General features: G+C 32.5%; 3 protein-coding genes across 4 annotated transcripts; 2 read left to right on the top strand and 1 right to left on the bottom strand.

Annotated features, from left to right (window-relative positions):
- The first annotated feature begins 1,811 nt into the window (after positions 1–1,811).
- On the top strand, positions 1,812–4,921 carry LOC105335963 (transforming growth factor-beta-induced protein ig-h3). The gene is made up of 6 exons (XM_011440110.4): positions 1,812–2,084; positions 2,407–2,621; positions 2,800–2,989; positions 3,343–3,444; positions 4,266–4,376; positions 4,785–4,921. Exons 1-6 carry the CDS (start codon positions 1,868–1,870, stop codon positions 4,889–4,891), a joined length of 942 nt encoding a protein of 313 aa, XP_011438412.4. The 5' UTR covers positions 1,812–1,867; the 3' UTR covers positions 4,892–4,921.
- LOC105335962 (uncharacterized) lies at positions 4,868–10,623 on the bottom strand. 2 transcript variants are annotated; one of them, XM_011440109.4, is made up of 6 exons: positions 10,408–10,623; positions 9,736–9,864; positions 9,568–9,627; positions 8,700–8,939; positions 7,089–7,289; positions 4,868–6,750 (listed from the first exon to the last, which is right to left on the bottom strand). In XM_011440109.4, the coding sequence occupies exons 1-6, from the start codon at positions 10,523–10,525 to the stop codon at positions 6,188–6,190; spliced, it is 1,311 nt and encodes a 436-aa protein (XP_011438411.3). In that variant the 5' UTR covers positions 10,526–10,623; the 3' UTR covers positions 4,868–6,187. The 2 variants fall into 2 exon arrangements, with proteins under 2 accessions (XP_011438411.3, XP_065929719.1); XM_066073647.1 differs by having other exon boundaries at positions 8,893–8,939.
- A 5,309-nt stretch (positions 10,624–15,932) lies between these two features.
- Positions 15,933–23,788, top strand: LOC105335974 (threonine-rich protein). The gene is made up of 4 exons (XM_011440125.4): positions 15,933–16,356; positions 21,195–21,279; positions 22,409–22,771; positions 23,423–23,788. The coding sequence occupies exons 1-4, from the start codon at positions 16,039–16,041 to the stop codon at positions 23,659–23,661; spliced, it is 1,005 nt and encodes a 334-aa protein (XP_011438427.3). The 5' UTR covers positions 15,933–16,038; the 3' UTR covers positions 23,662–23,788.
- Positions 23,789–25,668: the final 1,880 nt, after the last annotated feature.

Genomic DNA, 25,668 nt, shown 5'->3' with positions numbered 1-25,668 from the left:
GAATGGGGGGATTAGGCTTGATGATCTATTTTTGATAATTTCTGAATTTTAAAATAAGTTTGAATAAGGGGGGATGGACCACCTGCCCCCCCCCCCCCCCCCCCCGATCCGAGCATCTCAATAAAACAAGTCAATAGTACATTATACTATAGTATACTATAATAGGTGAAAGGAAATGATCCAGTTTGCTGGTTATGCATGGTATACCCCCTTCCCAATATAAAAAAAATAGAGGAACAGAGTCACCCAAGCAATATAATTTGCGGGAATTAAATAGAATATCAATTTTAACCTAATCGATACTATAACCAACGTGCCAACGAAAGATATTAATATAAGTTGTAGAACTTGCTCATCAATCGTTGTAAAATAAATAATATAAGTTCAGTTTTTTAATCGATACTAGTTGTTAATTTTGATGTTTCTGATAATAATTTTAAATTGTTCGTATCTGAAACCGAAAGGATATTATCTTTATAATTATTAAAGTTGCATTATTCGCAGTGGTACACTGCATGAACATGTATATTCTGCACATAAATGTATAATTGAATGTACAGATATTATGCAAAAGTATATTTATTTTACTCTTTCTTGGTCTGTATATTTCTCATGACAATGGAGACAAATTTTATGAGCCATGCAGTACGAGAGAGTGGGTAATCAAGTAAGGTGAAAGTGGGGTGAGAGGGACGAGAAAGAGGTGTGAGATTGGGAGAGAGAGAGAGAGAGAGAGAGAGAGAGAGAGAGAGAGAGAGAGAGAGAGAGAGAGATGAGAGGGGTGAAAGAGTTTTATCTTGATTTATATGCATACTTTCAATTTTGATTGATTAAGGTAGTATGTTTTATACCCTTGATCTACATGTTAATTGAGCATGCATTCTATTTGTTGGATAAATAAAAGCGTACTCTACCCTTCTTATATGTAGTAAGTAAATGTATCACTGTTATCTATTTTTAAAATTTTTATTTTTCAACAGAAATAAGTTGAATATTTACAAAGACAGAATTCTATACCACATGTGCTTGGTGTTTAGAATGTGTTGCAATACCAAAAATATTGAAACTTATGAATTTAACACTAGTTTGTTTTCAATGTAAAAACATCAATAGCTATTCTATTTTGTTGCCCTGTTGAAACTTTATACACAAGTTTCACTATGCAAATAAGCATCTCACATGTACACTTAAAATAAGATATATCAACAAGAAATCGTCAATTTGTCAAATGGGCCAACATCCGAAAAATAATTTTAGCTATGAAAGTTTATAAATTAAACCCCAAAATTATTTACTAACTCCATTCACAAGTCGCTAAATGAAAAGGAGGCCAAAGGGCCAATTCAAGGGGAATAACTTCTATTGTTAGGTTACATGAGTAGGCGGATCTCAGTATTGCAATAAATTGGGGATGATGCTGCACACTTTCTTCGAACCTCCAGTTCAAAAGGAATAGGATATATTAATAATAATCATAATAATAATAATTATAATAATAATACAGCACTAATAAATTGTAAACCAGAAATGCTTCTGTCAATACGTTGAAAAAAATGTTTTGTCAGTTAATTTAGGCATGTTCCTGATTAGTTATTTATATTAATACATGCGGATGAAACTTATTTTTCAACAAATTGGCGTTAATGACCGCAATAATACTAAATATATGCATAAATGATGCCTTTAAAGAATTGTATAATCCCAACCGCTACAGAAAAAAAAATGTCAACTACACTATCACGTATTTTAAGATGACCTAAACGTTAGTCGAGCCTTATCAGTCCTCAACACCTTGTCTTAATTACAAACTACTGATAAGTGATTCAGAAACTATTACGACCCCATTCTGTTTGTTAGACCTCGCAAAATGTTTAGTTGTAGTATCAAATACATGCTATGTGCGTCGATTTTTTGTGCATTCTTGCCCAAACCCTTCAACAGCCTAACGCTCTCACCGAGGAAAGATGATATTACCTTGACCAACGATAATGCCAGTGTGTTGGAGATAGCAGAGAAACTTGGTGCTACAACGTTTCTGGAATACGTGCACAAAACAAACTTGACGAAGAACTTCACTCAACCAGGTACAATTTTGTTCACAGTGATCATGTGCTTTGGCTATGTAAACAACTAGGATAGAGTGTTGTATAAACTTTAAGGTAGAATCAACGAAGTTTCAAAGACAGAGTTGATATGAAAATTTAACTTATACAAATATTTGACACTTGAGTATGAGTATAATTTTTAGAGAATGGAGTCTAAACATCGGTATGTATACTATGTATGTTCAAAAGATTTATAATATAATTTTCTGGCCAAATCTAGAGATCATCGGATCCTAATTGAACCAGCAAATGTCATACTTTAGAGTTGACAGCTAAATACAAAAAAGAATGTACTTTGCAGGACGATTGACTGTGTTTATTCCATCCAACCAGGCTTTTGAAGAAATTCCAGATGAAGAGAAGGACCTATCTGTTATCAAAACTTTATTGCTGTACCATATCATACATGGCCTTCATCCAAAAAGCACCATTAAAAACGAGGCGAAACTTAAATCTGAATACAAAATGGAGGACAAGTATCTTGACGTCCGTATGAATATCTACCATAATGGACAGGTATTATAAAAACAAATGATCTGTAAAAAATGTGTCAGTATAGCAATTTTGTATTAAACAATTTAACTTGCTCTTACGACCATCTATCACTTTTCAGGCAATTCTATCGTAATTTCTTCGGTTTCTTTTTAGTTGAAATGATTAATAAATGGTCCTAACTTTAATACATTTACTTTAGATAATAACAGCCTCTGGAAGTCCAATTGTTAATTTTGACATAAAAGCTTCAAATGGAATCGTCCACTTTCTGTCACGTGTTATGTACCTGCTTCCGGAATCGGGAACACTCGCTCAACAGGCGTACACTCCAATCACACGTTATGTTGCTTACGGATTAATGGATGGCGGATTAGCGGAAAAATTAAACAGTGGGTGGCAACTGTGAAATTCATTTGATCTGCTTTCAAGAAATGTCAATTTAAAAAAGAATTGCGATATTCTCAATGTGATATCAATGCTACGATGATTAATACACGTACTGACTTGGTAGATTATTTTTAAAAATCTAGTTAGAGTTAAAGCAGGCGAAACTCTATGAAATCTGTTTTCAAACTTTTTTTCTGACTTGAAATAAATGTATCAAGTTTGTAAAGACAATTGCATGCGCAATTGTTTAATAATTATTGCCATGCTAACTGTAAGGTGACACTTGTGTCTTAATAATTGTAAAAAAGATGATAATATCAGTTTATAAAAGTTTTTTTTTATCCTTTCGGTATAGAAAAAGAGCCGTACACCCTTTTTGCTCCGACAGACTTGGCATTCGAACAATTACCCAATAAAACTATGCAAATACTAATCGGAAACAAGACTGCCATTCGACGTGAGTAAAACAATTATTTTAGGGGATTTGTTTATTAATACGTTTACATGTAACAGTAAGCTCTCATTATTTCACCCCCCACCCCCTCCCCGAAATGATATAAGATTTATACGATGAATCTAAGATTTAATTATATATTTTCCGATAAGATTACATGCATAAGACTAAGTGCCGGGGATACTAATGCCTCTATCACTGTCTCCTTTTTTTCGGCGGTCAACATTGCAGTACCATACTATATTTTACATTTATTAGTTTTAATGTTGATGTTTCAAACTTTTTATTGATAAAACGCTAATACTCCAATCGATTTGTATAAAAAATATTGTTGCAAAAAAGATTATTTTATCGTTTAAATGTTAGAATACGGAATTCAATACTGTTAAAATTTTTAAAGTCTTTGATTTTTTTTTAATTTAGTCAGAAATATAAGACCACGTATACATAAAACTATATTCCCCCATCCTAGAGGGAAGCAATTTATTATTTAAAAAAAATTCTGTTTGTCATAAATTTATTTGCTAGATTGTTTTCCTTCTTCAATATTTCATTTTCAAGTGAGTACTTTTATTCCAATGATTTTTTTTTTCTCTCGATGTTTCAAATATAGAAGAATCCCATGAAAATGCGCAATTGTAAAGCCTTTAAACTGTTGCTTATTAAATTTCATACATAAACTGCAAAAAAAATTGAACGAAAACTTGAGCTAATTGTCACCTTGATTCATACATACAGATGCAACTTTGTAATATGGATAAATATATATATTAATTCTATGGAATTTAAATAATGAAACACAAGAGGTGGTCTTTTTTATCCAGGTCTAATGGAAAATCATATTGTTTCGGGAACATATTTCACAAAAGGAATGAGAGAAAAGGACAAATTCACGACCCTCCTCGGAGAGACAATTCAAGTTGATTCCATTAAGGGTACATTTCCAATGACTGTCTGTCTGTCTGTCTGTCCGTCTGTTTGTCTGTCTGTTCATTCATCATTCTTTTTAAAGTAAATTTATGTTTGTGTCAAATACAAGGCAGACGGAATTCAAATTGGGGATCTAAAGAGTTGAAATTCATATAAAACCAAAATTCTGAATATCCAACAAAAACTTTATCAATTATTTACTTCTGAATGAAAAGTATGCTCGAAATAAAATACTTATAAACGTTTTATTTGGTTAAATGATTTGATTGCACTATGCATTAACTGTTTTTTTTAATAACTCAGACTGTTCAATTGTTAATTTTTCATAAATCAACACAATACCTTCTAATTACAACGCACACCGAATCATTCTACTGGGTAAGTACAGAATGCTAATATACATCTTTTTGTAGGTAATGTGACCATCAGTGGTGCGCTCCTACCACTTCCAGATTTTACGGCAACCAATGGCGTGATGCATTTAACAACAAAAGTCTTTGTTCCACCGGATTTCTTTTAGATTTTCGTTTTTGATTGAATTTAATTCAATGGTGTTTTGTGTTTTAACACATACACATCAGAAACAAACATTTCCAATTATGATGCAAGAAACGTGGCCTTCACTAGCGAAAAAATATCATGTTGAGATAACTATGTTAAAAAAATGAATACAAAAGATTAACGTTTCGGAAATTCATATGGAATGACTTTGTACTTGACATACTTATAAAGTTACATTACAGCAATATACAGTACCGATCAGTCCCAACCTAACAAAAAGTAAACCCCAACTAAACCTTGGGTTTACTTTCTGGGTTTACTCTGGGTTTACTAGAGTGGACCCAGAGTAAACCCCAAGTAAACCCAGAGTGGACACAGAGAGTAAACCCCGATCAGAAGAATACCCTGAAAGCAGACGCTACATGTGTATTCGGAATATACAAGGGGCAGGAATTACAGGCAGTAGGATGATAAGATAAAATACAGGTCTGTTTCACACTTCAGTGCGTATAATTGACTCCAAAAACAATTCTCGCGTAAGCCCAAAGTAAACCCCGAGTAAACCCAAAGTAAACCCCGAGTGGACCCAAATTTTCAAAAAGTAAACCCAAAGTAAACCCAGAAATTAAACCCGGGGTTTAGTTGGGGTTTACTCTGGTGTAAGGTTGGGTCTGATTGGTACTGTATTCATATCACTGAGTCAGCTTTGTAGAATAATTTTATTTCTACAAAATCTCTGCACATCATTTGTTTATTTTAAGAGCGATTCATATTTCAAAAGTTTGAACCAACTTAAATTTAAAATATTTGTTAATTATAGAAATATATTCCATGATTTCTTTTGCATAATACTTCTCTATTTTTTTACACTGAATATTATTAGTTTATTACTTTTCAAAACTTACCATATTTATTTACAGTTCAGTCAGGTTTTGTAACATCTACAACAATTTAAACTTTCTAATTGTTAACCACTGATACAGTAAAACAATTCTTTTCTTCATTGGTATATACGGCTAAAACAAACGCTGAGAGTAAAACCGTTTACCGTGGAATCATTAGAATTTGCGGTCGATCAATATTCGTGGTATTCGTGGGTAGCCCTTCCTGTCGAATTTACATCCTGGATAAAAACAAAGTTTGAGAGAGTTAGTTTTCTTACTAAAACCAAGAATAGGCCCATCCATGGAATAACATTCCCAGGAAAAAACCAAAAAAACCTACAATCAAGAAAATTGGCCCCATGCACGAATTTAAATGATACCACAGTAACCATAAACGTATGTGCATTGAGCATTCAACTCAGTCCAACGCTCTATTTGTCTGGCTTAAGAAGTTTGTAAACAGCTTGGGACTGATAGAACCTTCCTGGAAAACGGCTACTCTCTTTTAGAAATCCTATCCAAGTATACATCAAGTCACCAGTTGTGAGTAGTTTCGGAAAGTATACTAAATGGTCACGTGATTGATTTTCGGGTATACCTGCTATAATATGCCAAAAGTTAACAAACTTTTCGTCTTCCATGATATGATTTCTCCCTTGCTCGTGGGTCGAGAAAAAGTCGAAAAAATCTGTTATACAACGTCGAATATAAGACTCGAACTCAAATGAATTTGCGTACGTAGAGTTGAAATCGTCATGAGAATTTGCAAACTGTTCGAATGATATTCCATTAGTTCCTTTTCTAAATATATACGAAAACCACCACAGCTGCGCTTTTCTAGGATCAATTGGGGAATGTCTTTGTCGTAGATATATTCGAATGGACTCAAGTTTTTCATTGGTTTTCATCATGTCGTGTTCCGTAATGACGCCATCTTTGTCATGGTCCAAGATTTCAAACCAAGCTTTCCATTTATTCTTAAGAAACTTTTGATCTGGAATAAAAGTCGTCAAACAATTAGTACCGGTATATTATAAAGTAACCTTATTTTATTACATATGCAACCTATATAATCAAAAATCAAAATGAAAAAAAATCAAAATACATAAAGTTGTCATTTTTCTAAAACAATATCTGATTCAATTGAGTTTGAGTTTGAAAAACGACACTCTTGATAGGAATGACATGTTTTTACATTTCTTTCTAAAACAACATATTCTGCTTTAAAATTACATAAAAAGCAATGCATGCCTGATTTGAGATAAATCATTGTCAAAATTCATAGAGACATGCCCCTTATATAACATCATTACACAGCCCTTTCAATCTTACTTTCACTCGGATTAACAGACATCCAGTAGTATAGAATGATTAGACCAATCAGAACCATGATTACAGTTTGCACAATCCTGCTGTAGTAGGCGGAGTCATAAAATGTTGCGTCACAATACCAGCTCTCATTTAAAGCTATACCAGCCAATTCTCTAGATCTGTCAATGGAGTCTTCCGGTAGTTCGAAAACAAGAGAGCATCCTGAGGATGACAGAAAGTTCATGGTGGATCACGTTGGAAATAAAATAAGAAAGTTCACATGTGATTAACGATAGGGTTTTTTAAAGGTTGTTTTTTTTAAAAGGATTATATTTTGATCTATCCATATGATATTACGACTTTTATGATAATAATGTATGCAATTATAACATAATAATATAATTATAATAATAATACTAGATTCGATCTCGTTGCGAGCAACGAGTGGGTCTTCCGTCCGATTTTTGAATAGATTAGATTAAATTTATCAATTGAAAGATAAAATCGTAGATCTTAGCGAAAAATAGTAAAAAAAAATTTGCGGCACTCGAGGCTTGAACCCGGGTCGCCTTGGCCATGTCCACGACTCTATCGACTGAGCTACTCGGACTCTCGCTTCAGAACTTTGACGCTTAATTTCTCGAGAATGCCTTGATCGATTTTGAAACAAATTACATATTCTGAATTAGTAAGAGGGTCACTATAAGGTGTATAAATTTCCAAAAAAAATACTAAAAAATAAAAAAGTCGAAAAATTCAATTTTTGAAATTTCCTTCCGGTGACGACCGGAAGTAACGGCGGACATTCTCTTGACCGAGGTACATTAGAAAAACGGTAGATCTATCATCTCTGAAAATTTCAGCCTTTTATCTTTACTCGTTTTTGAGAAACCCGACAGACAAAATTGACTTTTTAAAATCGTAAACGGACGATAACTTCTGACCGGAAGTGTTATTTCAAAAAATAAAAATTATATATCAGCTTTAGATGAAAACACGTTTATATTGAAAATTTGGGCGTAATCGAGTCACAAATCTCCGAGAAATCGTCTGCACAAAATCGGTAAGAAAAAAAAAGAATAATAAGAATAAGAAAAGTGAAAAAGAAACAATAGAATAATAGAAGGGTCTTCCGCTGAAGACGGAAGACCCTAATAATATATTTCAAAAGGAACTGAATTAGTGTTTAAAGTAGACTAGTAAATTTACGTGTCTTTGAAATATATATGTTTTTGTTTTTTTTTTTAAAGAAGTTTTGACTCAGTATTAAAGAAATAATGTAGCATACTGTATGCAGGGAAATATTCGCCCCCGTTTCATTTTTGCCCGCTTCGCCCTCGTTATAATCAGTGGGCGAATTTAAGACCGGGCAATTTCCAATGTCTCAGTTCATAACCTTTTTAACACAACTGTGGTGTTTTTTTTTTTTTGGCGAAATCAAGACTGAACGAAGCCGTTTGCAATTGTAGAAGGGCGAAAATAACACGGGGCGATAATAACACGGGGCGAAAATAACACGGGGCGATAATAACACGGGGCGAAAATAACACGGGGCGATAATAACCCTGTATACAGTATTCCTGATAATAGTCCATGATTAAAAAAGTATGTTAGAGACAACTGCATGCTTACCAATGATCCATAGCAAATACAGGTAGACGACATATATAGCGAAGAATATGGTGAACATGAAATAGGTCTGCTGTTTACTGTAAATATCTTCTTCACTTCTTCTCGCAGTAGGACGAGTATTAGAAGAAAGAGAATGGAGAATCGTCTGAATTATCATATAGACGAAGAGAGAGACTCCTTCTATTCCAATTACCTTTGGGAGAGAGGACTCCAGGGGGCAGTTATCAATGTTGATGAAACCTTAAAAAAGAGAGAATGGAAGCCCGATCTTATGTTTAATTATCAGCGACAAATAATTATTATTAATTATTTAAAGTTGAAACTCCATTACGTTTCATGTACATTATAGTAACCCCGGTTGTCCATTGGGATTTTATAAATTAATAACAATGATTATACTCCAGGCACGTAGCATCGTTTTTGAAAGTGGGAGCAAGATTCATCCAAAAAGTCTTGACTCTGCAAAAAATGGGACCTCTCCATGTTCTTTTTCTTCAATATTTGGTATGTAAATTGAAGAAAATTCTTTGCTGCACAAAAAAGGGGACCAGCACCCCCCTCCCCTGCCCCATCCCACTAATGCTTCGTGCCTGTACTCTGTCTCTATATAAAATTGATCAACAAGTTAATACATTTTTGTAAAGAAGAGTATTTTAATAAATACATTAAAACGGCGACAAAATGTTCACTTATTATAAGTTGAAAATCCATTATGTATCTAAAAGTTGTCCCGGTGTTCCATTGGGATTTAATAAACATAATTGTAATTTGTCTCCATGTAAAACAGATCAACAAGTTAATACACTTTTTTAAAGAGATATTTTTTTAATAAATACATTGATTAGGTTTTGTGAAAATACAATCTCACCTTGCAACGTATAAACTAACCCAGTTACAAATAGTAGCGCCGATTTTAAGTTTTTTATACCTGTGAAAAAAGGAAGGAGAGGATCATTGCAATAAACCTTGTATGTTTTTAATGTATCAGTTTTGAAAAAAAAAAAAGTTGGATTCATAAACTGTAAAAAATACTCACATTTATTTTTCTCACATAGACACCCCTGGCGCTCCCAAAAAGATGGAGGCGTTTCCTGGTAAATTGGTGATCGTGAATTATTGTTCGTTGCGATTTCAAACAAAGACCTGTAGGATGGTGGATCGACTCCTAGGATTGAGGCAAAAAAAAGGTTCAACATTTTAGTAAATGTATGATGGAGGTACAGGGAAAACAAGATTATTCCTGTTGATTGATTGAAATTGTTACAAAATGATTGTGGTTTTTTTTAAGACAAACAAACGGTTTGTCCTAAATGATAAGCCATTAATATGCATGAAACAAGGAAATGTATCACTCACTACCAAAAAGTTGCATAAAAACAAAACAGTCGATACTGGTGAGCAATTGTTCCAAACCAGTACATGTACGAGTATAAACTTTATTTGTTTTAAAATTAAGGAGTCAGTGTTACTCTTAACTATTTCTACACATTCAGACCATTATTCGCGGATCTAAAAGAGAGGATGGGGGCCTCAGGGGAGGAAAGGGGGGTCAAAACCCTGGAAAATTCAAATTTCATTAATTTACATAGTTAAAATCACACAACATGTGCCTAGTACCTCACGCAGCAAACTTAAATATCTTTCTCGAACCCAAACCCCCGGAAAAACGTTCTGGATACGCGCATGTCTATTATCGTGGTACACTTACTGTCTGTGAGTTCATCCACTGGAACGATAGGAGGAAGGCGAGGGTATTTTACAAGAAGCCCGTCCCCTGGCGAAACCGAGTTCCTTGCCTTCCCGTGATGCACCGAAAACACATCCATAGGTCAAGCCGATATTGTTTTTAAAATCAAGAGTTAGACATGTCTGACTATCATGACGCGTAATACTTGTAGCTATTGTGGTGACTTGTTTTTAAAATACCGTCCTATTTATGCATTCAATTCAAAGACCCGATCATGTGTTTAAACCCGTTTAAATCCCGGTGAGGTTAATATATAGATAAGGCATTGACCATTGTTTCTGTTACTCTATGTGCTCTACGTCTTAAAGATAAAGAATTGTACAGATTGGTAATTGATTTAAAAACTTTATTTCAATGTGCAGGCTGTATTTAATTTGGCTATGTTGACCTTTCCAATAATCACCATTCCATTGCCTAGAACTATGCATAATAATAAACGTGTGGAAAATATGCAACCCATGTGCAGATATAGAGGGGTGCGAGGTGAACCCATTCCCTCCTTTGAAAATTCGGAAGCCTTAAATGTACATATATAGTAAAATTACCGAAAATATGCCTTAAACCCACCACTCTTAAATATTCATCGGACCCCCCCCCCCCCCCCCGGGAAATTTCCTGGATCCGCGCTTGCTATATTATCTATTTTTTATGTACACCAAATAAAATAAATTGATTTTAAATATTATATTCTTGCGATATGTTTATTCATAATTAAGTGTGTATACGTTCATTTATCTTCTTCTTTGTTGTTATGTGGAATCAATAATTTACCTTTAGCTAAGGTGTCACAGTGGTTGTTAAATTACCGTCCGCATGGATCGATATATATGTATGCAATAACATAAGAAAGACATTACTTGCCGCTGAAATAAAATTTTACATTTGCATTTAAAGTATTTTTGGCCTTAGATGATGAACGTACCAGTTATTTAATACATTCCATTATGCATGAATATAAAGTGTGAAAGGATACAAAAATATTGATATCAATATTGGATTTTAAATTTTTCCTTACCATGGTGTTTCCCTGAGTTGCTTACAAAGACGCTATAAAAAGCTGTATATACAATGTCGACAATTACTTTATAGATATCCAAGAGCTCTCGAAAGAGAGCTGGATGATCGAGTATATTTATTTTCTTTTTAGAATTATGATGTAGAAAATATTCAAATTTTAATGTTACAATATTTAGAATTGTCTTGCTGTTACAATGTAAATACCCCTTTAATTTTTTGGGCGAACTAAATTTTATTTTTCAGTGTTACGTTAGATCTGACCGGTAATTTTTTGACTAGCAGACTGACTCCTCAAAAATCCCTTGGTCTGGAAGTGGTCATAACGTTTGGATAAGTAGCCGAAGTAAAACCAGAAGGCTTCATATAACTCGTGTGTTTGTTCCGTACCTATTAAAAAAGAGTAGGATATCATCTTTCTTGAGCGCTATTTATAAAAACGCACAAACCGTTGAGGACAGAGAATACAAAAGGTAATTGTAGTATGAGTGTTACATTAAAAGCTAAAAATCAAAGAGTTCTTACAGTATTAGATAAGTTCAGTAATCTTTGATTTTAAACTTTTAATGCAATAGGTGTCCAGTGTTTTCAGTCCTGAGGATGGTATAGATAATGATAATGACTGTTGCAGTAATGCAGGCTTAGTTATACCCTTCGAAATAATGATCCATGGTAATGTTGATAATATCGTCCATGTGTTAGAGGTGAAAAATCTTTTTCGAGTGGAAGGGGGGGGGGGGCATCGCTATTAACTTTTTTTAAGGTCTCTTGTCTCGAAACATTTATCTGGTCTCAGTAGGAAACACAGTCATCCTTTCCTTGTCAAAGGTTTTTAATCCGCTCCGCTTTACATAAGTGTAAATGTGAGTGTGTTTTGTTGTTGTTTTTTTTAGCAGTAACGCCATTCCAAGTTTTTTCTATGTTTAGCGTCCGCGGACGGATTGGTTTTGAGATGTAAAATTTAAAAAACCCACAATTTTTGTTCATAAAATTAGATCGCTTTTTCATAAGTCGGGCTCAGGATCGCATTTTTAAATCCAGATCAGAAATCAAATATAACAACATTCAAAATGGCAATCATATAGTAGGTATTTGTTATTTTTGTTACAAAGTGAAGAAAATACTTCAAAATATATAACAAATCTTATTTTGTTGAACTTTTAAAGTTGTGGGTTTTTTTTTCTAAGGTTTGTGTTTTTTCCTGATAGAAAGATAGGTTTTTGAGTTTTGGGTGGACGCTAAACAAAGAAAAAACTTGCAATGGCCTAAAACATCCTTTGATAATTAATAAAAACTTGTACATGATTGGCCAAATTTGGTGAAAAAATCGTGATGTTACACACGGTTTTAACCCGCATCGTGAAAAATAAACATTATTATTATGTAAAAATGAAAAGAATGTGATAAAAAAGGTTTACTCTATGCAAGACAAATACATTAATCTCGTAACATAATTTAAAATTAGAAATTTAGAAAATTTACGTGGACTGAAGAAAAAACTCAAATATTAGGATCGACAATTTTTTAAGAAAAATCCATGCTGTAACATTAAAAAGAATTATTATGTACATGTACGAAAAAAACCCAATGATGATCCAGTTGAACTATTTTAAACAATACACTCATACATAGCTACGTACAGTCCACTGCCATGTATCAATCATTATAAAATCTTTATCCACGCAAGACATAATATCTCTTTAAATTTTTCGGAGATAAAAGTAGGCGACAATTTTTTTTTTCGTTAAGCATGATAAATTGTGTTGCAAGACAATGACAGTCTTGACAAATACACGTACAATGTATGTATCGAAACATGGGTACATATAGGTACATTGTAATGGTATTTATTTTTTACCGTACCTTGTTATAGAAAGCTCTGCCTGAATTCTCAGAGTAATTTTTTGGAAATGTTTTATGTGTGAATTCTCTCAGAATACATGTTTTGTTGTTGTTGTTTTTTTGTTTTTTTTGTTTTTTTTATCATCCGGACTTTTTTTCGACGTTCTTCATGTACCACTCATTATACAGTCATGTACATACTGAATTACTATTCATTAAGTGTGGTTTACAAATAGAAAATTAACTTTAAAAAACTTCTTATTGTAAATACACACTTTTTGAAAAATATAGTAAAAATTACAAAAATATACACGCACTGATCATAATGTTTAATTTTGAAATTTATTGAATAAGTCAATTTCAAGGAATTCTTTTTAACATATTCATCACTAACATTATTTCATTAACATTTATTATCTATGCAATGAATAATAGTTTTAACAAGTAGGCTTATTTCATTAGTGAATTTTAAGTGTAAAGTTATTTGAAGAAGATATCAAAGACTAGTGTCAAGATGATAAACATTTTTGTCACATGAGAGCATCTCCGTTTGTTTGGTTATTTCCTTTTTTTGTTACAAACTCAATTGTGTAATTAATCTGAGAGAAAAAAACATCTTCGATTTTAAACTTTTAATGTAACACTTGCATAGAAAATCTGTTTGTTTCATTATTTTTTAAAATGGTGTGGTGCAGAGAGAATAAAAACAAAATGAAATTGAAATATATACATTGAACTGATTAAAACTTCAACATCGATCTTTTGAAAAAAAAAAAAAGTTGTTCGTGTTTTAATTGGATTCCAAATGAGATCAATACATTGTCATGCATAAGAAACTTCATAAAATGAATACAGAGACTCTTAATCCATGTTCCTTTAAACAAGTCTAGTGTAATTAGTTTCTGTTTGTAGTTTTTCATTTGAATGAAACTCATCTGCATTGACCTTGTCTCTGCAATCATTAGGTCGGCCTAATTGGTTCTCAGTTTGTAGATTCAATATTTTTCAACGTACCTTTAGGTGTATTTTTTTTTTCGTTCCCAAGACTTTAAGCAAAAAAAAAGGGTTTCTCTTATGAATTATGTACTGGAGATACAAAGAGAAAATATAAAAGAGAGAAAACTTTCTATGAGTTGCCAATCAACTCAAATTGCATTCCGTTATGCATGTAGCTGTAGCTATTACTTTTATCCCATATTTAAACCGAAAAGGTCATGGAATTGTATTGATTGCCAACAGGTGTCGGAAAGCAGCAACTAGAAAGAGATCTGGAACAATGTAATTTTTTTAGAATAATTTTTACATTGTGTCATGCCTTTAATGCAAGATCATGCTAATTAAAATAATATATCCTTCATGATTCTCGTGGATTAAGAATACTTTAAAAGCGACAACGATGTTTTATTATTACGATAATTTGTTCGCGTTTTTTATTTGTTTTTTATCCATGAATTTATTTAGAAAAAGAGCGGAGTTTGATTTGTACTGAATTGTGGTAAACAAATTTCTCGAGTCTTAAAAATTATAGAAATACTACATTTCTTGATGCATGTGTACATGTATGTAATTTCCACTTTCTATAAGCATACAATTATTAATTTTGGAAAACATTCATTATATATAAGGACGAGTCGCACAGACTTATTTTGTGGAAAAAACTTTCACAGTAATGAAAATGCAAAATAGTCGTCATTCCCTACCTTAACCAGTTAAGCGTTGAATTTTTACATGAATGATTGTTTTATAAAGTCACGGGGAAGTATATCAGAATTTATATTAAATTGGATAATAATGTTACATATGTAGCACCAAAAGAACACATGATTAAGGTGAATCTTTCCCAAAAAATCCTTTGAAGACCACATGTATAAATTCCCAAAGGAAATACATTTATTCTGGTTTTAAAACAATCATTCTATAATAAAAAGAATATTAATTTTCTTTAAGTACATTTATTTTCACATAAAGGTATAAATTTTGACGATATGATTTTTTTTTTATTTTCATGCAGTGGTTTATTATAGAACAAATGTATTATTTGATAAAATTATCCGACACAGTGTGTATTTCTTACAAATAGGTTGCTAAAAAAGTGCCACACTTCAAACATAAGAGAAGAGACAGACATTATAAATGGTTAAATACAATGGATGTTCCATTTGTTTTGGCTCTGTGCTTTGGAACTAATCGGATATGAAACTCTTAAAAAAAATTTCTCTCAATGCAATCCATTGCTTTCAAATCCATTGATATACAAATGTTCAACATTCTTTAATTAACCTATACAAATCTTCTTTACAGTTATATTTAAATGATTTTATTGAATTAACCTAAGTCCAATTTTCACATAGCGGCTTTGTTTTGAAACGTATCTTTTTACAAGTTTCCAAACTTCAAAGATATACACAACACTAATATTACATAATTTTATCATTCGTATTTTCAAATTCCTTTAAAAACGACATTGAAGTTATTTGCAATTACCTTACTTGCAAATATCACCATTGCTGTGGTAGACTAACAATATACAAAGTATTTACATGCTGTAAATGAAGTGTTTTGCTTCTCCGTACAAACAAGAAAAATGAATGACTTATTAGTTCGCTTATTAGGATAAATATTATTCTCATTAAGCTATTTAAACTAATCAATGCGCACAGCGTCATTTCATTGACAAGCTGTATTTCGCGCGGCAGAATGAGAGAACCATACCCCGAATATCGGACGTAGAGAGAGATGGGAATAATACATGTTAGCGCGGTGTTTCCTCTTTTGGTTTTGATTGCAACCTTTGAATCTGTCCAATCTTTGACAATAACAGCCTACCACCAGTGCTTGGATCTTGGGGCACTTAATCCGTCCGATGTTTCTACATTGAACACCATCGGCCTACAACAGTGCATGCGAGAGTGTTTAGGGGATAGAACCTGTTTATCCCTTAATTATTGGCGGAATGATTTGAGATGTACTCAGCACAGAGTGAAAACTGGGGGAGCTTACGGTCTTGTCCCAGATTCCGAGTGTATTTATATTGAAAGACAGGACTTACCGATGGTAAGTATCTTTAATCTATTCCAGGGATCCATTTCTTCTGAACGCCCTAAATCAAAAAAAATATAAGCATTGGATACAATTTTCTTTTTGCTTTAGTTGACATTTTGTCTTATTCAAACTATATATTCTATTTTTAATTAATTAATTCTCTGGACAGATTTTAAAAAATAAAAAGAATAGCAAAACAATCGATTTCTATGATTTGCTTTTTTTCAAAATCATATTAAAAAAATATACTTTAATATTAAAATTATAATAAAAAGTCTGATGAACCCACAACATTATTATAGTCTATTCGACATTTTTCTTGCTAATTCCATGTGAGATGTTATATCCTTGGGTATGTGGGACATTATATACAAATATTAATCAAATAATATGAAATATATATAGAAAGAATCAATTTTATTTTTGAAATTTGTTTTTAAATGCTCTCCGATATGTTTATGAATACGAATAGTGATTTCATGCACAACTTTTCAATTCTATATTTTTTTCATGTTATTTTTGTGAATTTTATTTTTTTTATTTTTTATTTAAGTATTTTTTTTAGGGGTTTGGGCGATGGTAAGAGGGTGCGTTATTCTGCATTAGGAGCAATCATATGATCTATTTAATAGACAGACTCAATAACACTTGGAATATATTTTCAAATGAAACTGTGCTGGATTATTTTGTAACCGTCCAATTATAAGCTGCATTTGTTAAAAAATTTAAATATTGCACATTTGTTATTAATGTATTTCACCTGTCAGTTGAAATATATACCTTTAAAAAAAATTAGTACAGGAAATTATTTTTTCCAACAGGAAAAACAATCTTCCTGCAGGATATTTGGAATTTCCTTCCAGAATAAAAAGATCTTTCTATGGGAATTTAAGTCACTTTAGGGTTTTTAAAAAAAAACTTCCATAGGATTTTAAAAGCCTATAGGAAACTTATTTTTCCTATAGGAAATCTACCTGTCTGAATCAAAGTCCTGCAGGTATGTCTTTTTTCCTATAAGACATACAATTCCATTAAGATTTTTATAAAAATCCTACATTTTCTGTTGAAAACTTATTTCTCCAATGGGAACACAGTTTCCTATGAAATATTTTTTTACAAGGTCGCCTGTCAGGTTAGACACACTAAAAACAAAAGTGAATAATATATTCTCTGCAGACAATGGTCTGTCATTTGGTATATATGGATTTTTTCGAAAGTGCATTTTAAACGGGTTTAGAAATGCCATCTCGGCATTGGCATATTTATCAGGCAGTGTGTTTAATACTAATTGAAATGTTTTACATGTATTTTAGTTTTTAAAATCTGTTCTGTGTATTTCATTATAAGTTTAGGAAGGACAAAAAATACATAGCTGTTGGTTTTTTGTATACAAGAAAATATAATTCAATGCGCATGAAAACTTTTCAGTGCATTCATTTTATGTGTTGTATATATATTATTGACAAATTTCCTTTAAATGTACTTCTTAAACTCCATCCGACAATAAACTTTTGTAGTAATAATTCCTAAAAACTACTTGGGAGAGATCAGAAATAACTTCTAAATGATTTTTCATTCATCGATGTCTAAAAGCATTTAGCATTTTTTTTCATCATAGTGTTATTGTAAGCTGACATAGTTATTCATAAAATATTGGATGTTGCATGTTAACGTATCATTACTGTCAATATTCTGTTTATTCTAATTAAATAGTTTCATTGCCACAGGGCGAAAAACTATCTTTAAGCAAGTCCTTAAAGGTGGCTTAAAGGTGACTTAAAGGAGCTTAAAGGCTATACAACCTTTAAGCCGCCTTTAAGTCACCTTTAAGCAAGTGCTTATAGGTCCTTAATGTCCAAACTTCTTTAAGCTACCTTTAAGCCACCTTTAAGCCACCTTTAAGCATCTTTAAGTGGCATTTACGCTCTCTTTCACTGCCTTTATACTGTCTTTAAGTGGCCTTTAAGTCAATATTGATCAAGCTGAACAATAAAAACATATATTAAATGCAAAAGCTCTTTTATAGAGATGGGAGGGGGTCATCCGAGTGATAATATAATTTCCAAGGAAGGGGGGGGGGGGTTCCAGGCGGTTTTAATCGTCGCTCCATTAAACACATATCGCTATCATCAGCACCGCTCCGATGGACACAGATTGCCGTTATAAAATTCTTTATAATTTTTTGGGGGTTTCAAAATTATTGTATGGGTGAGCGCAGTCTCTGTATCTTAATATGTGCATAAAACTAATTAAAGTATGTTTGTTTCCTATTATAAATTAATCGGTGAAAAAAATCTCTCTCTCTCTCTCTCTCTCTCTCTCTCTCTCTCTCTCTCTCTCTCTCTCTCTCTCTCTCTCTCTCTGTGTTCATCTGGTTATTAAACAAAATAAAGATAATGAACCAAAAATGCATGATTTAATTGTTAATCGGTTTAAGGTTTGTATTTTTTTTTTCAATTTTCATTATTTCTAACTCTAGATCTGCTAGATACATGTAAAAGATGAAAAGACTCTCAACTGCCTTTGTTATATCGGGCAGGACATTACTGCTTTGTTTGTCTAGACATAGTTTTGTTCGTTTGTGTATATCTAATTAGAGTCTATTGTTTGCCCAACTTAAGAAAACCCCTGGAACTAACACAGAATATACAAGATATACACAACAGTTGTGTCGTGTGCCCAGGTGCACGTCAGGGTTTCTAAAGGCGTTGAATCTTAGTATGTACGAGTATACGATAAGTCTAGTGAATAAAAGTTAATTTACATTTGTAATTCATTTTCAAAGTATTATTTCCTAGCTCTGGGTTTCAAATATGTTACGTCTACAAATTAACGATACATGTATGTAAGAGTAAAATCTTGAGGCTAATTAATTAATGTACCGGTGATCATAAATAGGGGTTGATTATTTAAATATATGTATAAGGGTAAATATGTCAAATATACCCGGCCTGGCACATCATACAATTGTATGTACAAGTCATTTGCAATTGCCACATGCAGTAAATACGTCACCGGTATTGGTAATTTTGTTTGTTATAGAATTGATAGTTTAAAAATCATGTACATACAATTACATGTAAATATTTAAACATATTGGAACGGCGCCGCGATCATGAAAACCGGGAAATTGCGGGAAATTGAACAAATACCCTAATAGTATCAATGCATTTAATAAAAGAAATGATTTCATTTTCTTTCTTACATTTTTATAGCTATAAATTAGATGAATTACGTATATCTACTCGGTTTAAATTTATTAACTAAGAAAGCCTACTATAGTGAACCTAACGGTTTCCATTTAGGTATAATATATTTTTGTTCACTGAAGATCAAGTTCCGTATTTCATTCTAAATACATGCATGCATGTAATTTATAAATTAGATATAATTGATTGTTACAAACTGAATGGTTTGTCAAAATCTTCTCAAGTAAACACATTCAATACAGTGATTCAATATGCACTGATATATAGGATATAAAAACGCTTAGAAATATGTAAGTTGCCGTGGCGCAGAGGATGTGTGGTGATGCTAGTAAACTAAGGGTCCCGGGTTCAATTCTCACCGCCGCCGGTTTTTTTTTTTTGTGTCTTTTTTTTCATTTTTCTTTCTAGAACAAAAACCGTTTTAATACCTTTTCTTTCATAAAGTGAATACATTTTGTTGGAAATTAAGCACAATATTGAATTAATTTTTTTTTAATGGCTTAAAGGTGGCTTAAAGGTAGCTTAAAGGTGGCTTAAAGGTGGCTTAAAGAAGTTTGGACATTAAGGACCTATAAGTTGTCCTTAAAGGTGGCTTAAAGGTGGCTTAAAGATAGTCTTTAAGCTGCCTTTAAGCCATCTTTACGCTTTCTTTAAGCCACCTTTAAGCAATACATATAGCTTAAAGGTAGCTTAAAGGTGGCTTAAAGATCGTCTTTAAGCTACCTTTAAACACCTTTAAGCTATCTTTAAGGAGGACTTAAAGATGGTCATTCATCCTGTGTGCATGAATGTGATTTTTTTACTTCTAAGGTCTTGGATCAAGAGTTCTGAAAATTATTAGAATCTGTAATATCAATTGACCCTATTTCATCGCTGACCGGATTTGTATCCTACAATTACGTGTGACCCACTTCCTGTCCAATCAATGAAAGTTCATGATCATTTTCCACAGATCATATCAATGCTTAGTCAGTGGCATTTATTCTTCTTTTTTTTCCCTTTCAATAATTTCTCATAAATATATCAATAAACATGTTTGCCTAATTCAATTGATGGTCATCGAACAAGAAATATTAAACTCCAAAAGAAAAAAAATATTGTAAATGAAAAACCTCCATAAACACCAAGATTTAAGTTACTTTTTCGTTCATTTATAAATCTTCTCGATGTTATCAAGCGCAAAAATGTCAATTAATTTATTTAAGTTACATCTATTTCCATAGGCTGAATCAAATTCCTGAGAATCAAACTGAACTTGTTTTATTGTAATCTAATATCTTTACATTATAGTAAAGATGCACTATTAATATTTCATTTAATAAAATCAATCGTATTTAAAGTTTTGATAAAAAAAGTGACATTTGTCTCGTCTTTTAAAAAAAAACCGGTATTCAATCCAATTACTATGTTTATTTCATTAATTGTTTAGGTGCCTTTTCCTTTTTTTAACTTTTTTTAGTGGTTTTGTTTGTTTCGACTGTACTTTTGTTTTGCAATTGATTGGTATTCTAAAGAATAAAAATGTCCAAAACAAAGTTTTGTATGAATTTTAACCATGTTCTTGCAAAATAAAATTATCTAATTAGATTTTTAAAAATTGTCAAAAAAATTGATACAATAGGTTCAATCTTTTGTCTGCAGACCTTGGCACCAGTTTGCTCAACATCTCACTGTCAAGGTGTGTGTAAACCTGTCTCCAATGGAGGATTACTCTGTGAAACTAATGGTGAGTTTGCAATTACGAAAAAAAATAATTCAGAATGTTATTCTTGATCCGCAGTTTAACTACTACATGTGTTCCCCATATCAATTATATATCTGTTGCTTCTTACTGATGACATAAATCAAATCTTGAATATGTAAAAGACCTAGATAGAGAGATTTTAAATGTAGATACCTCCGTGAAAGTTAGGGTCGGCTTCTTCTTGCAACTGTACATGTATATTATTTAACATGTATGTAGAAAGTTTTACGATAATGAAACCAGAATTCTTTTTTAATGGCAAAATGGCGCACATTTGTTAATACATGTAATTGATTTAGCGATCAACGAAAATTGTTGATAAAAAAAGTCTTAATTTCGACCCATGTTTTCATAAAGAAAAGTTTCTGTACTATTTGTACCATTACGCCACTTTTATCTACCGCTTATGCTTTTTTTTTTTGCCTCGAACTGAAATGATGTTCTGTCATTGAATTAGTCGCATCCCATGAACGCCGTATAATTTTCTTTACACGGTGCAAGTGTCAAAATTTAGACGGCTACATGGCGGACGCAACCACTTTTTTTTAAAATCAATTTTGATCTTTATTTACGTTCCTAGACATCTAAAATTTGTCCGTCCTAAAATACTTTGATATCTGCATATGGCGTCATATTTACATTGAAAGAAAACAAAGGCCACCAGACATGGGAAATTTGCACAGACGATGAAGGAACAATAAGCTATCAAAACTGAGTTTAGGCAAATATTAACGAGCGATTACAGACACAACAAAGGTTTTAAATATTGTTTTGTAGAATTGGATTACCAGCTCTCTTTGCTTTGTACTTTGACAACTTAAGACAGAATGAATATCTTGAAGAATAATATATGAATCTTTAGAAAGTTGATAGAATCGCTATTGAATTAATCGACATATACTGTAAGGTATAATATAAATTTGTGTTCATACTCAAAAATTTCATCCTTAACAAAACAAGGCACTCATTATGTTTGTTTCTAGATGTCCACACAAATGTGTCTGGTTGTTAAAGTTCATAAAAAGCTCAGCTTCGTATCCTAATTACCAAATTATTTTGTTATGAAACAAAATTTGATTTAAAATAAACGTAGTACTATTTTTTTTCTCAGGAACTACTGCCTTCTTAAAGGCAAGTATTTGGAACATCACTATGCCACAACCAACTACCACTTCAAGTCTACCACAAACTGCCACTACCATTTCTACCACCCCAGCAGTCACCACGACAACCTCTACCATTTCTACCACCCCAACATTCACCACGACAACCACGACAACCACGACAACCACCACAACTCCGGCTCCCACCTGTCCCTTGGATTATAAATGGGATCCGAATATTCCTTTTTGTCACAAGATTACCACCGATCCTAAAGAATCTTGGCCGAATGCGCGCGCAGCCTGTCAAACTGTTGGGGCAGATCTGGCAATTATTGATGTTTCCGCCAAATTTTCGAAAATACTCAGCGATCGTAAGTATCGATCAGTCAAATTACTAGGAGTGATAGAAATTATCGGGTTTTTTAATTAAAAAGTTAACAAGTTTTATTTGTATTACTTTTATGAAAAAAAATATCGGGTTCTTTTAACAGTTATTTGTATTACTTTTACAAATTAGTTAAAACGCATTTATAATGTTTGTATCACTTGCCTCAAACAAGTTGTTTCAATAAAGTTATCGTTTCTGCAACTTGATGACGATTTTTTTTTTTATAAAACTATACAACTCTATTGAACAAGTACAGATTGGTTTATCCAAGATCCCTTCATTTGGATTTTTTTTATCTGGTACATGTAATATTATCGTGTGTTTATATACGGTTTTCCCTGCAATAAACACGTGACTGTGTCGCCACATATTTCAAAGTATTTTTCTTCGCTGGCATCACAGAAAACGAGTACTGTCTCATATTAATTGCACAAGAAATTAGATCAAATTATTGAAATTTTACAAACTCTTTCACACCGCGAAAATAAGAGTTTAAATTTAAGTGAGACAAGTGAAACATAATTTTCTGTGACGAGAATTTCAACAAGAATTCATAAGAAAGCCAAGCGATTGAATTTTTACCTCAAATGAACGTGGGGAATATTTGATTGTGCAAGTTTTTGGTTGTTCACAGCCGATCGACCATTCAACTCTTTCAACCACTGGATGGGTGGAATATTCAACACTACCACCAACAGTTACTACTGGATTGACGGGAGGGACGTGGGAGCCACATTTAGTACCACTTACGGTTTGTCAGGGGCCGCCGACAACTGCCTCTACTGGTACGATATGTCCCCACAGACGAGGGAGAAGAAATGCACGGTGGCGCAATATTCGTATGTGTGTGAATATAGAAATGGACTATACTAACACTCTGTTGTATACATATAATTATCACCCTTTTGACTTGTGTTGTTTGTTAAACTATTCATTAAGAATTACCATTTAGATTATATTCTTTCAGATTCAAGTTATAATATGTTCAATTAAATAATTATTATCGATGCGGCTCTACAAAAAGACTTTAGGACTCAAGCAAGTTTCGCCCCAACGTTTTTTTCTCGTCTCAAGTGCTTGTTTTCTTTTGCTGTTGTTGGTTTGTATTTTTTTGTTTTTTGTTTTTTGGTGTTTTTTTTTTTTTTTGGGGGGGGGGGGTCTCCAAAATAGGAAAAAACACTAACAATAACCTAAATATAAACTTGAACGATGGAGAGAACCTTCCTGAAAACAGTAAACTGCTACTTACTATAATGTGCAGATCTAGGGGACGGGTGACCTAATTTATCAAACTTTATAATAAATTGGTTCAATGATATCAAACTGGTTTTGACCCTTTCCCCCTCCTTCATCTTGAAACAAAATATTCTCACATATCTCGTTCAAAATCATTGGTAAAGATGCTAAGATCGATTCTAGTATATCCGTTCTTTCAGAAAAACCAATTTAAGTGACATCATGATATAAATGGAAGATTTTTTTTTCATTTAGAAAAGCTTGTTCCAAAGGAGTATAAACATGATAGTATCTAATTCAAACCAACTATTGTTCATGACGACTTCATTTCGAGTTTTACATGAGATAAACTAGTTCGCAGCAAAACTAAGTTTTGCGACCAAGCTTTATTTATGCCTGTTTTTTTTTTTAAATTTCAACTATAAGACAAATACTTGACTGCAGCGATATACTTTAGCGACAATGAGGCTCTTGGACACCTCTTCAAAATGTCTCGCACGGGAATATACTTTGGTTTACAGTATATATCCAATCAAATGTTCATTTATTTTTGGATCATAAAATATAACAAAAAGATGCTATTCGTCAGGGTTTGTTTCGTGTTACATTGTCAACTGCACGGTGAATGCTAGCAATGTATTTAAATGCAGATTGTACAATTTTCCTTTATATGTTAGATGACCTTTCTGACAATGGATATTACCCATTTGACTTTATTTACATACATGCTAATACTTTATGATGTAATCTAATAAAAAAAAAATCAGAATTTTTTTTTATAATTTTTCTTTTTTAACCGACAAAAAATATTATATAAATCATCAATTCATTCTCCAAAGCCTCATACGTACACCTGTTTGGAAGGGATGGCTTTGGAGTGCTTGTTTTACGATAAAAAAAAATTCACACAAACCAAACTATGACTGCAAAGCCTGTAAATCATCTGGTCAGTAGCCTCTGTATACCAACCAACAACAGCCCAGTGCACTAAGGTCAATTCGCGTCGTCTTTTTGCACTAGGTACATTTATCGATTCAATGGATTTTATCAAACGAAGAGAAAACATTGAAAACCACTTTTCTCTTCACAGGTAAGTAAAATTCACCGGGTATATTTGTCCGACTCCTGGGTTTATTTGAACTGAATACACGGGTTTTTGGGCTCACCTGAACGCTTGAATAAAGATGACACTTTATTTTACATTGAACATTGATTTTTTTTCTAAATCACCTAGCTTTCATGATCTTTCTCCGCATGCATTCAGACATATCTTTATCTAGTCTAAAGGACATTATGCTATTATCGTTTTTGATTTTTGCAGTATATTTTGCAAAGATTAATCGTGGTAAAATTTAAGCTATCAAGCTGGCATAATTGGCTTTATGTATTAACGACTAAATGGTAGAAAGAATGACATAATAATTTTACTTTGATAAAAAGTCATGTTTTTTATTATAAAAAGTGATAATAAAGATTATTTGTTTATTTTAAAAATATTAATTGAAAATTAAAAGCGAGAATAAAGTTTACAGGGATACGAACAACACGTATTAATAACCGTAGGATCTTTTTTCGGAGACTTGAAGGAAGAAAGTGTTCTTCCTCAGATGAAGAAGATTCAAATTCAGTATATGAATTGCGGTT

Source organism: Magallana gigas, chromosome 10, assembly GCF_963853765.1.
Source record: "Magallana gigas chromosome 10, xbMagGiga1.1, whole genome shotgun sequence".
Taxonomy (NCBI): domain Eukaryota; kingdom Metazoa; phylum Mollusca; class Bivalvia; order Ostreida; family Ostreidae; genus Magallana; species Magallana gigas.
This window is presented reverse-complemented; position numbering and strand designations above follow the sequence as displayed.

Excerpts from the sequence above, each read along its gene's own strand:
- LOC105335963 (XM_011440110.4), top strand. The coding sequence starts at position 1,868 with ATGTTTAGTTGTAGTATCAAATACATGCTATGTGCGTCGATTTTTTGT. Across the intron at positions 2,990-3,342 it reads ATTAGCGGAAAAATTAAACA|AAAAAGAGCCGTACACCCTT; the intron begins GTGGGTGGCAAC and ends CTTTCGGTATAG. Across the intron at positions 3,445-4,265 it reads AAACAAGACTGCCATTCGAC|GTCTAATGGAAAATCATATT; the intron begins GTGAGTAAAACA and ends TTTTTTATCCAG.
- LOC105335974 (XM_011440125.4), top strand. The coding sequence starts at position 16,039 with ATGGGAATAATACATGTTAGCGCGGTGTTTCCTCTTTTGGTTTTGATT. Across the intron at positions 16,357-21,194 it reads AAAGACAGGACTTACCGATG|ACCTTGGCACCAGTTTGCTC; the intron begins GTAAGTATCTTT and ends TTTTGTCTGCAG. Across the intron at positions 22,772-23,422 it reads TTCGAAAATACTCAGCGATC|CCGATCGACCATTCAACTCT; the intron begins GTAAGTATCGAT and ends GGTTGTTCACAG.
- LOC105335962 (XM_011440109.4), bottom strand. The coding sequence starts at position 10,525 with ATGGATGTGTTTTCGGTGCATCACGGGAAGGCAAGGAACTCGGTTTCG. Across the intron at positions 9,628-9,735 it reads TCTATGTGAGAAAAATAAAT|GTATAAAAAACTTAAAATCG; the intron begins GTGAGTATTTTT and ends CTTTTTTCACAG. Across the intron at positions 6,751-7,088 it reads GTCTGTTAATCCGAGTGAAA|ATCAAAAGTTTCTTAAGAAT; the intron begins GTAAGATTGAAA and ends CTTTTATTCCAG.